Source organism: Balaenoptera physalus (genome assembly GCF_965194825.1).
Source record: "Balaenoptera physalus genome assembly, chromosome: 4".
Taxonomy (NCBI): Eukaryota; Metazoa; Chordata; class Mammalia; order Artiodactyla; family Balaenopteridae; genus Balaenoptera; species Balaenoptera physalus.
The window spans coordinates 59,016,391-59,030,047 of record NC_138891.1 but is presented as its reverse complement, the minus strand read 5'-3'; the positions used below and the strand labels follow the sequence as shown (position 1 = coordinate 59,030,047).

Sequence of the window (13,657 nt, the reverse complement as noted above, 5' to 3'; positions counted from 1 at the left end):
GGGAACTAGATCCCACATCCATGCCGCAACTAAGAGTCCGCAGGCCACAACTGAGAAGTCCGCATGCCGCAACTAAATATCCCACATGTACAACGAAGATCCCACGTGCTGCAGCTGGGACCCAGCGCAGCCAAAATAAATAAGTAATAAAAATAAATAAACCAAATTAAATTTTAAAAAAAGAAGAAAGTAAAACAAAGTTCCAGATCAAGTGCAGCAAGCACACAACCCACAGAAAGGGGAAATGTGATAGAGAAAAAGCACTATCAAAAAATAGGCTGCGGGCTTCCCTGGTGGCGCAGTGGTTAAGAAGCCGCCTGCCAATGCAAGGGACACGGTTCGATACCTGGTCCAGGAAGATCCCACAGGCCGCAGAGCAACTAAGCCTGTGCGCCACAACTACTGAGCCTGCATGCCACAACTACTGAAGCCCACGCGCCTACAGCCCGTGCTCTGCAACAAGAGAAGCCACCGCAATGAGAAGTCCGTGCACCGCAACAGAGTGGCCCCCACTCGCCGCAACTAGAGAAAGCCCACGTGCAGCAATGAAGACCCAAAGCAGCCTAAAATAAAATAAATAAATTTATTTAAAAAAAAAAAAAAAAAAGGCTGGGAAAGACTCAAACAGCTCACCAGTAGAACAGAACACAACATTTACAAAATCCAAAACCTTGGTTTCAACAGCAAATCCACAGAAATAAATTTGTCCAAATTAGCTAAGTAGAAAAAAAACAAACGCATATAATCCCAAGAGACTGTAGGCCTCTGCTAAACGTTGATAAATCATGCTTGTGGCCATGAAGTGTTAAGAAAAAATAGACATGTTAATGCAGTCATGATTCTTCTAGTTTGCTCCAACTTTGACGTTCTCTCTGCAGAGAACTCCTACGCCTTACAGCTGCAACAGCCTGGTCCCAGACGGCTACAGGCACAGTCCGAGCAGCAAGGTTTTGACACACTATAAATTTACTGTTCCACTGAGGCATCATTTATTAACTTGTTTCCTAAGTAGGAAACTAAACCCTTGCTCTGGGTATTTGGAGCAATGAGGATGCTGTCACCTGGACAGCTGGGAAGGGTTTTAGGCAGGACACGAGGAGAAGCAGCTACTCACTGAAATTAAGGCACTTGCTGAAGTCCTGTTGCTATGAAGTAGTAAGAAGGGGGGCAGACCGGGACCCAGGCCAGTCTGGCCCCCCAAGTGCTACCGGGTTCAACTGAGAAGCAGATGTCATTTAGGTGGCAGGAGCTAGGTGGGCAGCTGGCAGTAAGCACAGGCCATTGTAGGGGCCTGGGGAAAAGAGCAGTTTCTTCCTTTTTTTCAAGGCTATAGCATTCCAAGAAAGCAGAAGGGACAGGCAAAGGAGAGCCACCCCGCTCAGGTGAGTAGCCTGGGCCGGGTGCTCTGCCAGGCTTTCCTGCGAGGGAGGGGAGAAGCTGGGGCAGGCCCTGGCAGCTCCACTGCCCGAACTCAAAAGGACAGCTGGAGGGGACTTCCCTGGTGGTCCAGTGGTTAAGACTTCGCCTTCCAAGGCAGGGGGTGTGGGTTCGATCCCTGGTCTAGGAGCTAAGATCCCACATGCCTCGCGGCCAAAAAACCACAACATGAAACAGAAGCAATATTGTAACAAATTCAATAAAGACTTTGAAAACGGTCCACATCAAAAAAATATCTTAAAAAAAAAAGGACAGGACAGCTGAGTCCTTGGAGTTAGCCTTTCCAGGATGACAGCTCCCTGACAACAGCAGTGGCAAGACCCACCGGGCGGGGCTCCGAGACGCTAGGGAAGCAGCTGTAGGGTTTGACGGCCTCCACGGTGCACGCACCCTCATCAACTTCAGCCACTAAACTGGATCTATCAGTGGTCCCACTCTGCTGGGTGGGGATCTGGAGCGAGAGCCCACACCAACTGAGGCTCCTTCCAAAGCCTCAGGCTGGAAATACTGCCCCGGGCTCCTGTCTGAGTTTCTCTGGAACTTGGGCTGATCGGTGGGAGGGCAAGAGGCCTGGGCCAGTCACTGCTTCCTCAAAAACCCGGGGGGCAAAGATCCCAGGAGCAAAGAGGTGGGGCCCGGAGGCCCGTCAAAAGGAAGGGTTACTCACAAATCCAGGGTCTCTAAACTAGGGGCTGCCAAACTCTGCAATCCGAACCCTGACCTCTGAGCTCCAAGCCAGTCAGTCCCCAGTTTTCCCTGTGCGCATGCAGTACTTGCCAACTCGCATCTGACCGCCTCACCTTCCTCATCTATGTCCTTGATACACTCCATCTCCCGGGGTACCGGCTGTGAAGTCACCTTTAACTCCTCCCATTCCTTCACCCACTGCATATTCTGTCACTAAGTTGAGCCATATCTTTCATCGAAATCTCTACCGAGTTTAGTCCCAACACCCCACCATCTCTATCCCCACTGCCATCACCCTCAGGAAAGCGCCCCCCTCCGATATTACAAGAGACTCCTAGCTGAATTCCCGTTCAAGGTCTCCCTACCTCCCAACCTATCCCTCATTCCACTTCCAGAACAGCCACACCAAATAACCACGGCCTCACGCTGTTCCCTTGCTCTCAACTGGCCTGCTCATCCGGTCTAATCTTATCAAGACAATCTCCTCCACAACCCACAGAAGTCCCATCCTTGCTTTCCAGTCTCCCCAGTAATCCTCTCTTCCATAAGCCAGTGAAGGCTCTCATTTACATGCCGAGCTTGGTGCCACCCCCACACCTTTGTCTCCCCTCCTCCAAAATGCCACCTTTTCAGATCCCATCCTGTTGTCCAGGCCAGTAACTCTTCTAGACTTTACTGATTACTCCTGTGCCTGAACTCTCCATTCACACGTTACAAGAGCCACACTGTTTAAAACGTAAATATCCGGGCTTCCCTGGTGGCGCAGTGGTTGAGAATCTGCCTGCCAATGCAGGGGACACGGGTTCGAGCCCTGGTCTGGGAAGATCCCACATGCCGCGGAGCAACTGGGCCCGTGAGCCACAACTACTGAGCCTGCACGTCTGGAGCCTGTGCTCCGCAACAAGAGAGGCCGCGGTAGTGAGAGGCCCGCGCACCGCGATGAAGACTGGTCCCCGCTTGCCGCAACTAGAGAAAGCCCTCGCACAGAAACAAAGACCCAACACAGCCAAAAATAAATAGATAAATAGATAAATTTATAAAAAAATAAAAAAACTTAAATATCCTATAAGTGCTTCAGGGTCTAACCTCATGACATATCAGGGCTTACGTCCCATCTCTGTCACATACTGAGATGTCTGTACACATCTTTGAACAAGCTACGTAACTTCCCTGACTCTGTTTCCTCTCTGTAAAACAGGGCAACAATAGTAATTATCACTTATAACCAGTTACAACTGTAATTAAATGAGGTCCTATATATAGAAGTACCTAGAACAGTATTTGACTCACTATAGACACTCAAAATTGGTGCTCACACTCCACTATGATAGAGAGATCCAGATCATTCTCTCCTTTCTTGTGGTCCTCTGTTTCTCCCGTAATACTCACACCTCCCCAATAGCACCTAGCGCAGTCCTGGGGGCATAAGAGGTGCTAAATAAGTATTAGTACTTGCTAATTAACACAAAACAACATGTTTTATTGTTAATCTTATTACAGGAAGCCCATACTATTCTGCAACATCTCTAGTCTGGAGTCACGTTCAGATTCATTAAATTCTTATTATTGCCTTGTCCTGCTGTTCCAGCTCTAAAAATAGGTGCTCTCGTTCACATCTGCCCTGCACATGGGGACAACGGGTGTCCTGGGCTGATCATGAGCGGCAGCACAGAGGCCTGGGCGACACCCACAGACACCAGCTCTCTTGTCACCTCCCCAAGGGGCACCATGTGTGATCACTTCTACCAAGATCCTGGGGCATCTAGAATCATAATACACAAAATACTCAGCAAGTACCCAAGACACATTTCCCTAGCTTTGCAAGGGTCCAGCTTATGACTTTCCAGACAATATGATAAAATAAAAATACGGCATTGGTTATTTTTAGTAACATTTTTTATTCCAAAATGTATGTTCATGATTTTTTTAAAAACAGAAAAACAGAAAAGATACAGCCTTACTAGCACAGGTTCCCAAACGGCACAGTTTTCAATCCTTAATTCTCTAAGACCTCAGCTATTCTGTGTCTTCAACAATTGGTATCCCAACCATGATAGAGATGGACAAAGTGCTTTGAAAGCACAGGAAAATAATTCTCTAACACAGCTTGGGGGGTGTGGGGAAGACCCCAGGAGAACACCTGAGGTGGTTTTTAAGAATCGGTGGGGTTTTCAGGGGGTGAGGGGTTGGGAGAGGGCATTCCATTCCAAGCACAGGCCAATGCATGGAGGGATGAAATCATGGGGCATCTGAAGAACACAAAGGTGCTAAGGGACAACACTGGCAAGGAAAGTTGGATCAACGTGGTAAATTGACTTGTTTGCTCTGTTAGAAAAGTCTGAACAGTGCCACTGAAAATTCCTAAGCAGGGAAGACATGATAAGACCCATGTTCTAGAGAAACAACGGGGAGTGCAATGTGACAGATAAAAGGGAGGCAAGGTGGTCAGTTAAGAGGCTTCTCCAAGAGTCTATCCAGGCAAGAGGTGATGAGGGCCTGAGCCCTGGCAGTGGAGAAGGAGAGAGGAGGCCAAGCCGGAACCCAGTCACTAATGGAAAGTGACGTAAAAGAGACAGGGATACACCTATGTCCACAGCAGCATTATTCAAATAGCCAAACGGTGGAAGCCACCCAAGTGTCCACTGATAGCTGAATGGATAAACAGAATGTGGCGTATACATACAATGGACTATTATTCAGCTTTAAAAGGGAAGGAAATTCTGACACACGCTACAACATGGATGAACCTTGAAAACAAGGTATGTGAAATAAGCCAGTCACAAAAGGATAAATTCTGTATGATCTCACTTACATAAGGAACCTAGAGCAGTCAAATTCATAGAGACAGAAAGTAGGATGGTGGTTGCCAGGGGCTGGGAAGAAGGAGGAATGGGGAATTATCGTTTAATTGGGAAAGAGTTTCAGTCGTGCAAGATGAAGAGTTCCAGAGATGGATAGTGGTGACGGTTGCACACAACAATGGGAATGTACTTAATACCACTGACGTGTATACTTACAATGGTTAAGATGGTAAATTTTCTGTTGTATTTTACACAGCTGTTTAAAAAGAGAGAGAGGGAGAGGGAGGTAGAGTGGATGGCATTGTACATCTCCCAGCCTGGGGCACTAAATGAATGGCAGCACCTTGAACTGAGCTCCAGTCCACAGGAAGGATGTAGTGGAGAGAAAAGAGAACTCAGAGATGCACAGATGTCCAGGTTCAACGTGAGCTGAGAATACAAACTCTCCCAAAAAGGTTCCCTGACAGGACCGGCATCATCTCTTACATTCCCAGACTCTAAAAATGACACAACGTTACAGGGTAATTAACTGCTGCCAAAAAGAGATAGCAAGTGACTTCTTGATTATTAGATTAGAAAAGCAGGACTCTAGGGTACATAGGGCTGATTACACATATATGTCAATTTCACTCCTTTCTGAAACCCAAATAAAAGAACACTTAAGTGATTTTTTTAAAACATAAACCACCAATCTGGAAACTGTGCTGTAGATGGGTAAGCACTAAAAAGACTAAGATGAGCTGATAAAGCCAAATCCTAGCCCTGCAGGAGGAAAAGCCAAGATTCTGTCTGATTTACACCCCAGAATTTCCAAAAGCCTCCAGAAAACTCCAGGTTACTCTGAAATTGGGGTGAAAAGGAGCTAAAATAAGGAGGAAAGATTGAAAATCTATGTAGGTACTACTCAGCGCCCCAAATCCCTCCTCCACACCAGCAAACTACTGATTTATTCTCTAAAGCAGGTAAAAACAAAGGATTCAGGTCTGTGGGACAATGGGCTCAGTTAAGAATAGGGTTACCATAATACACGGAGAATTAGACACGTATGTGTAATGTACATGTATCAGTACAGAACGGGTCAGAAAATACAAAGTATTCTAGGTATTTCAGGCAGGAAGGGATTTACTACAGGAAATTAGAGGCTTACAGAATCATGGGAAGAGCTATGAGAGCCAAGGTCAGAGAAACTACCACTCAAGTTCAAGAAATCAGGATGCACAAGCATCAAAAGCAACTGAACAGATGACCCCAGCTCCCCCATGACTGATGTGTCTTTGAGTCCCAGAAGGACATTCAGAAGCTGACTGGAAAATCTCACATCTGCAATGTGAATTGTGCAATAGAAATAGTGGCTTCTCCTTCTCTTTCGCCTTCCAAATCTCTCTGGCAGAACCAAAATCAGAATCCTGCCATCAAAGGATTCTGGGAAATGCAGTGTCCATGTTCCCAGCTCCTGCAACATGGGAGAAGGCTTAGCAAAACAGGGATAGGGTTGAGAACCAGGAGACAATATCCAGCTGGTATTCTATATCCATATGCTAAGACCACCCTCATCCTCTTTTGCTCAGCTCCCCTGAGTCCTGGCAGACAGGTCTTCAGTTTCCAGGCAGGAGATGACAGAAGTCTCCTAACCCGTGGTCAAAGGAAAAAAATCAGGATGCTAAAATGTAAGGTTCCCCAAAGAAACAGCCCAGCCAGATGATCCTACGGTAAAGCTGATATTCAAAAGAATAAAGAATTCTCATCTCTAAAAGAGCCAATAATTCGAGCCCAAGTAGTTGCAATTGTTTTCAAAAGGAGTCAAATTCTCTAAATTTTAATTTGCTTTAAGAAGAATGTATGTGTGGAATATGACATTATGGTTGAGCTAAGATTAACAACAAATTATTCAATCACCACAATGTGAAAATGTGAACCCACAAAAACCTCAATGCAGGTGGGGTATGTCACTGGAGTAACCAGTTGTACTTGCCTAAACTCTAGAACTTTGGTTTTCAAAGTATGGCCTGGGAACCCTGTGATGCCCCAAGACCCTTCAAGTGATCTGGGAGGTCAAAACTATTTTCATAATGAACTCATTTGCCTTTATCACTCACATGCTCTCATGAGCGTTTTTCAGAGTCTACGTGACATCCGATGACATCATCACTCTAATAAGCTAATGGAATGGAAGCTGTTTTAAGTTTTTCTGTCTTAATTTCTAATATGGTAAATATCAATAGATAGAAACCACATAAAAGCTCTTTGGGGTCCTCAAAAATATTTGAGTATAAAGGAGCCAAAAAGCTTGAGAATTGTTGCTGTAAAACAACTTTTTAGTTAGTTGATTTTGGAAGGGAACTTTTGATATGTGAAACCAATTAGACTTAGTTTAAGCTTATATCTTCCAAGAGAAAAAAAAACAATCTGTAAGTTCCTAAATTTTGCTTTACTATCTTATATCTGTTTATCCATTAGGAGGAGGATTTTTCCACATAGATCCTAAATTAAATTATTTTTTTCCCCTGGGAAACAACTAAACACCATGATAGCAAGTCTCATTGCCCAGAAGGCAGCATACACAGCACAATAGTAAAGAACAGTCCCTACAGGGACTCAAACAGATACTTGTACACCATTGATCACAGCAGCTTTATTCATGATAGCCAAAAGGCAGAAACAGCCCAAATGTCCATCGACAGATGAATGGATAAAGAAAATGTGGTCTATACAAAATATAGACTATAATTTGGCCTAAAAAAGGAAGGAAATTCTGATACATACTGCAACATGGATGAAGCTCTTGAAGATATACTAAGTGAGATAAACCAGACACAAAAGGACAAATACTCTGTGATCCCACTTATATGAGGTACCTAGAATAGGCAAATTCACAGAGACAGAAAATAGAACAGTGGTTACCATAGGCTGGAAGTAGGGAGGAAGGGAAGTTATTGCTTCATGGGTATAGAATTTCAGTTTGGGATGATAGAAAAGTTCTGGAGATGGATGGTGGTGATGGTTACACACGATGCAAATGTATTCATGGCACTGAACTGTACAATTAACATGGTTAAATTGGTATAAATAAAGAACAAAAAAGCAGAGATTCTAGAGCCAGATAACCTGGATTCAAATCTCAGCTCTACCACTTATAGTTTGTGTGACTTTTGTGCTTCAGTTTCCTCATCTGCAAAATGATAATAACATACAGCATAAGGTTGTTGTGAGGATTCCATGAGTTAATATATGAATAAATATATGCTTAGAATGCTGCCTGGCAACTAGCAAGTGCCCCATCACTGGCTCTCAAACTTCAGCACGGGTCAGGATCACCTAGAAAGCTTATTCAAATACAGATAGCTAGACCCCATCCCAGAGTATCTGTCTCAGTGGGTCTGGGATGGGACCCAAGAATTTGCATTTCTAACAGGTTCTCAGGACATGCTGGCACTGCTGGCCCAGGAAGCGCACTTTGAGAACCACTGCTCTGTACAAATATCAGCTGTCATTATTATTATTAGCAATGTCTGAGGTAGTACCAGGCAGATCCCTAAGTACTTGTAGAAGGAAGGACAGAAAGACAGAAGTACACTCCTGTGTCGCTCCTCTCTTCACAGAATACTTCACTTCTGGTCACCGAATGTGAGAGGTGGGGTGGACCCCTCAGGGAGCGATTCTCCATCTCTCCGTAGACACTGAGTGCCCCACAATTTAGCTCAGTTCTGACACTACCTAGAGATACCATCACATTCCACAGGTTAAGGGCTCAGTCCCACAAGGCTGCCTCCCCCTGCCCCCCTACTTTAGACACCAGTTGCAAGTCCAGGTTATCACCTGTGCTTCTGAAGGACTGACTATAAATAGTAGGTTCCCATGAGCCCCTCCTCAGGTTCAATTAATTTGCTAGAGCGGCCCACAGAACTCAGAAAAACAACTTACTTACTGGAGTATCAGTTTATTACAAAGGATGTTAAAGGATACCAGTGAACAATTAGAAGAAGAGATACGCAGGGCAGGGTATGGGGAATGGGGCGTGGAGTTCCTGTGCCCTCCCAGCACCCTCCAGACCCCGTAGTTCAGGGACTTTTGTTGTTGTTGTCTTCATTAGATAGGCAAGAATGACTAAATCATTGGCCACTGTTGATTATGTCAATCTCCAGGTCCTCTCCCCTCCCAGGAGGTGAGGAGGGGCTGAAAGTTCCTACCTTCTAATCACTTGGTTGGTTCCCCTGACAACCAGCCCATCCTAAGGAGCTTTCCAAAAGCCCCTAGCACAAACTCAGGTGTGATTGAAAGGGGATTGTTTAAGGATAACAAAAGACACCTTCATGGCTCTTATCACTTAGGAAATTCCAAGAGTTTTAGGAGCTCTGTGTCAGGAAGAGGGTCAAAGACCAAATATATATTCCTTATTGTAAATCACAATATCACAATATCAATATTGTAAATCACAATTTCATATTTTCCTACAAGGAGATGATCGCAAAGCCTTTCCCGCTGGATTTTGTTTCCCAAAATAAACAGACTGTACCAAAGCCTTTGTCTCGGTCTTCAGTTGACCCCAGCTGAGACAGGGCATAAGATAAGCTCCCCACTCTCAGACAGGTGGGGAGGGGCATAATTAGCACCAGAGTGGCCCAGCTCCTCTCCTACTAATGCTTCATCCCAAGTAGATGTTTTAGAACTACAAGTTAGATGGGTAAAAGAAAATAAAATGATGGCAAACTATAGAAGACAGGCTATAACTGCTGTGTTATAAGACACAGACCCTAAGTAATGTAGGCTTCAGAGGAAAGGATGAAGTTTGAAGCAGAAGGCAAATAGAGGAAGGTGGTCCTAGAAAAGGAAATGAGCCTTAACACACTGAAGACCCAGAGACTGGACTCCCCAGAGCTGACAACCTAGAAAGTGAGAAGAGGTGGGACAAGGTACATTCAGATGAAGGAAGGGCTCAATAACTAAGGAGATGAGAGTAGATTTTACATGGTGGTTCATGAAGGCTTGTGAGCAGAAGTATGAACCAATTTCCCCACTCAACCACACCAAACTTTCTACATAACCCCTGACAACCAAACACCTGGGCTTACAACATGTGATTAACTCTCTTTTATCTCTTTCTTTTCTTCCTATGGTGATTACTAATTGGCCAGGCACACTTTACATATTAATTTATTTAATCCACAAAACAGCCCCATGAGGTAGGTTCTATGATTGTCCCCATTTTACAGATGGAGAAACTGGGGCACACAGCTGGGTGACAGAGCTGGGATTCAAACCCTGCCAGTCTGGCTCTCTCTTTCACATCTGTCCCCCACAACAAAGTCACCACTTTCTACATGATAACCCCACATGATTCCTTTCCCAATGTTTCCCATATGTTGTATTCTTACCATTTTCAGAACCCATAACCACAAGTAATTTGTACATCTCCTACACATTCATTGAGTTCCTGGCATATATACCAGATGCTGCACCAGCTGCTGGGAATACAAAGATACAAAGTCTCCATTCTCCAGGAAGGTCCCATCACAGATCTTGCAAGATGAACCAAGTTATGGAGAGGTGAACCTACAGGTCGAGGTGAGAAGGTGGGCCTGGGATGAAACCAAATTGGTAGGTGAAAAAACAATTCTCACCCATCCCAGAAGAACTACTACTTGAGCTGGAATGTTGTTCTCCTATTTATTTCTATGCATCTTTATCTAAGACCATTTTCAAAAGTATCCAATGCAAGGATGACTATTTTTTCCACTCAAATGGTTTTGGTCCTTTGTCTACCACAGTCCTATAGCACTGGTGGATTAAAGTCTGCTGTGTTTGGCACCAATGGATTTTGCTCTGTATGGTTCTTATAGCCATGCATGTATGAGTTGGCACATAGTAGGTGCTCAAGAACCCTTATGGGGTTCATGATGAATTGTTAAGGACCACAGGGAAAGATCTGGAATTATCATGCACTGTGCTTTAATATAACTTGTTATAAAACCTTCTTTCTCTTCCTCCCTTGAAACATAAGGAAATATACTGATTCACTGGCATTGTAAATAAGCCTAGTCTTCCCCAAAGAAGTAGTGTGACATGAATGAAATCATCAGTTTACACTGGACAAGATGCTTCTAGAATAGTGTTTGGCACACAGTAAGCTCCCAATAACTATTTGTGGAAGTGAATTAAAATAATCAGCTTTTTTTTTCACACCTGCCTTACACTATAATGTGGCAAAGACTTCCAATAACAAAGTTTGTGGGCTTCCCTGGTGGCGCAGTGGTTGAGGGTCTGCCTGCCAATGCAGGGGACACGGGTTCGAGCCCTGGTCTGGGAAGATCCCACATGCCGCGGAGCAACTGGGCCCGTTGGCCACAACTACTGAGCCTGCGCGTCTGGAACTTGTGCTCAGCAACAGGAGAGGCCGTGATAGTAAGAGGCCCGCGCACCGCGATGAGGAGTGGCCCCTGCTTGCCGCAACTGGAGAAAGCCCTCGCACAGAAACGAAGACCCAACACAGCCAAAAATAAATAAATAAATTTATTTAAAAAAAACAAAGTTTGTAAGAAGAATTTGAAGAGTAACCCAGATCAAACATAGAAAAAGCAGTTTTACCCACTTCACACGTGTTATCCTAAAAGAATTAGGCTACTTTCTTCCTGGAGCTCACAATCTGCAGATGGCTTAAATTAATTAGGGTCATCCCTCTCCACCTTTAAAAGCTATTAGTGGAAACCTGCCCAACACTAGACACAAAATCTGAAAATGGCATTTTCACATACTTTGTGGATAACAGGATTTAATGACACTGCTGACCATCACATTAAATAGTGTGATCACAATATGCCAAGTATTAAATATAACCATTTCATTCCACTCTACACAGACCTTTTTGAAAGAAAAAAATAAGTAATGAACAAACGAGATTTTTATCCCCCAAATGATCTGGAATTAACAAAAAAGAAAAATTAAATATCACAGAGGATACTAATTCTGGGACTCCAGTGTGTACAAAACAAAAAGGCTTTGAAATCAGCTGAAATCAACTCACAACATAATAAAGGATACTTTGGAACATTTGCCGCTCATTTGGGTTTTTTGGGGTTTTTTTCGCCAACAATACATAATAAGAATAAAATGTGTTAGACTATTGTTGTGAAACCTGCCTCAGTCCCTCCATCCATGCACCTCCCTTTTGCATTGAGATCTGCCCAGTGACACATGAGCTCTAAAGTGGATGGATAAAAATAACCTGATCCTCAAAAAGACATGATAAACGCCAGACAGCTGAGTCACTTTGAAGCCCATTTTGACTCTCGAAAGGGACATTCACCCTCCTTTTCCTTCTCACACTTACACATACAACCTGGTGAAAAACACCACCAACAGCCCTGGGTGGAAGGCAGTGATGCGTCTTCACTTCCCCCTCCAGTCTCTGAGGTCACGACTCGCGACTGAACTTTTAATAATTTATACTATTGCATTTCAAAGTGACTCATTTAGAGGAGGAAGCGGAAAGGCTTAAGGAAACCGCAGTAATCCAGCAGACCCCCTATTTCTGCTGCCCGAGTGGAAGCACCCGAAGGTTTCTTCTGACATTCTGACGTAAAGAAAAGGAGTGGGGAGAAATTTAAAGTGGAGGGAGAAAAGCTCAGAGAGGAAATCATAATTGTCCAGGAGTGGGAATCCCTGGGCAAAGCAAACGGTCCCGGAAAGAGAAGGGGGGGGGAATCAATCTCGTCCACCTACCCGCCCTCGGCTGTCGCCCCAAAGAGGACGCAAACCATCTGCAACGTACAGTTAAGATCAGGGAACTCTTCGACTCGATCTGTCTTTCAAACGGTGGCGGGGTTTGGGGCAAGCTTCTAGGTACTGGGGCCCTGGCAGCCTAAGAAGGCTGGCGGAGCAAGCCACCGCGGCCGCCCAGCCTTTGGCCTCAGCAGCCTTGGGGCATGCAGCGCCGGGCACCCAGTAGGCACTCACTAAGTGTTTGCTGAACTGCCGTGCCCCTGAGCCAACTCTGGCGCCCGGCGAGGAGGTCCCCGGCTGCCACTGCGCATCTTCTCCCCCCGCTTCACGTGCCGCCGAGTTCGGCTGCTCGCGGCCGCCGCAGGCCGCCGGCCCCGCGACCCTCCCCCGAGGCGCCGCCGGCGCCGCCGAGCCTCACTTACGGGGGAGTCGTAGGAGAAGGCGCACTCGTTCTTGTAGACCCTGTCCCCGGACCGGGGCACGCGGATCGTGGGCATATGGGGCACCAGCAGCTCGCCGATGTCTCCTGCAGCCATCTTCCGGTTGCCGCTGCCGCCCGGCATGCCGAACAGGGCGCCCCGGCGTTGCATGGCCGCGGCGCGCACCCAAGCGGAGCGGAGCGGAGCGCTGGGTCCGCCCGCGGCGGCGGCGGCGGCGGGCTGCGCGGGCGACGGGAGCCGAGCCGGGAAGGGTGGGGAGAGCGGGCCGCGGGGCTGGAGCGGGCACGGGGGGCCTGGGCGTACTGGCGGGCTGGTGGAAGGGACGCTGCTATTTTTAATCCAATGGCGAATCGCCGGCCCAGTTGCAGCGTCAGGCGGGGCGCTGGGGAGGGCCAGCAGCAGCGCGCGGGGAGGGGGAGCTGGAGAGGGGCCTTGCGCCCTGGCCCGGCTTGGCGCCGGGGGCGGAGGGTAAGACCCGGGGCCGCAGGCTCGGAAGTCGAGAGCATGCTGCCGTGGGGCACCACCTCGGTGTTTTCTACCGTAAATCGTTAGGTTGCGAAGGGGCAACTCCGAGGC

The 13,657-nt window shown here is 46.3% G+C and overlaps 1 protein-coding gene across 3 annotated transcripts in view; it reads right to left on the bottom strand.

Annotated features, from left to right (window-relative positions):
• The window catches only part of USP13 (ubiquitin specific peptidase 13), a 118,463-nt gene extending 105,075 nt beyond the window's left edge, over positions 1-13,388 (bottom strand). For 2 of the 3 annotated variants that reach the window (XM_082458954.1, XM_082458955.1), the window contains exon 1: positions 13,064-13,387. In XM_082458954.1, the coding sequence (XP_082315080.1) occupies positions 13,064-13,231 (168 nt within the window). In that variant the 5' untranslated portion in view covers positions 13,232-13,387. Of the gene's footprint in view, positions 1-13,063 lie in introns of all 3 variants that reach the window. The other variant, XR_014262746.1, reaches the window with a different exon arrangement.
• Positions 13,389-13,657: the final 269 nt, after the last annotated feature.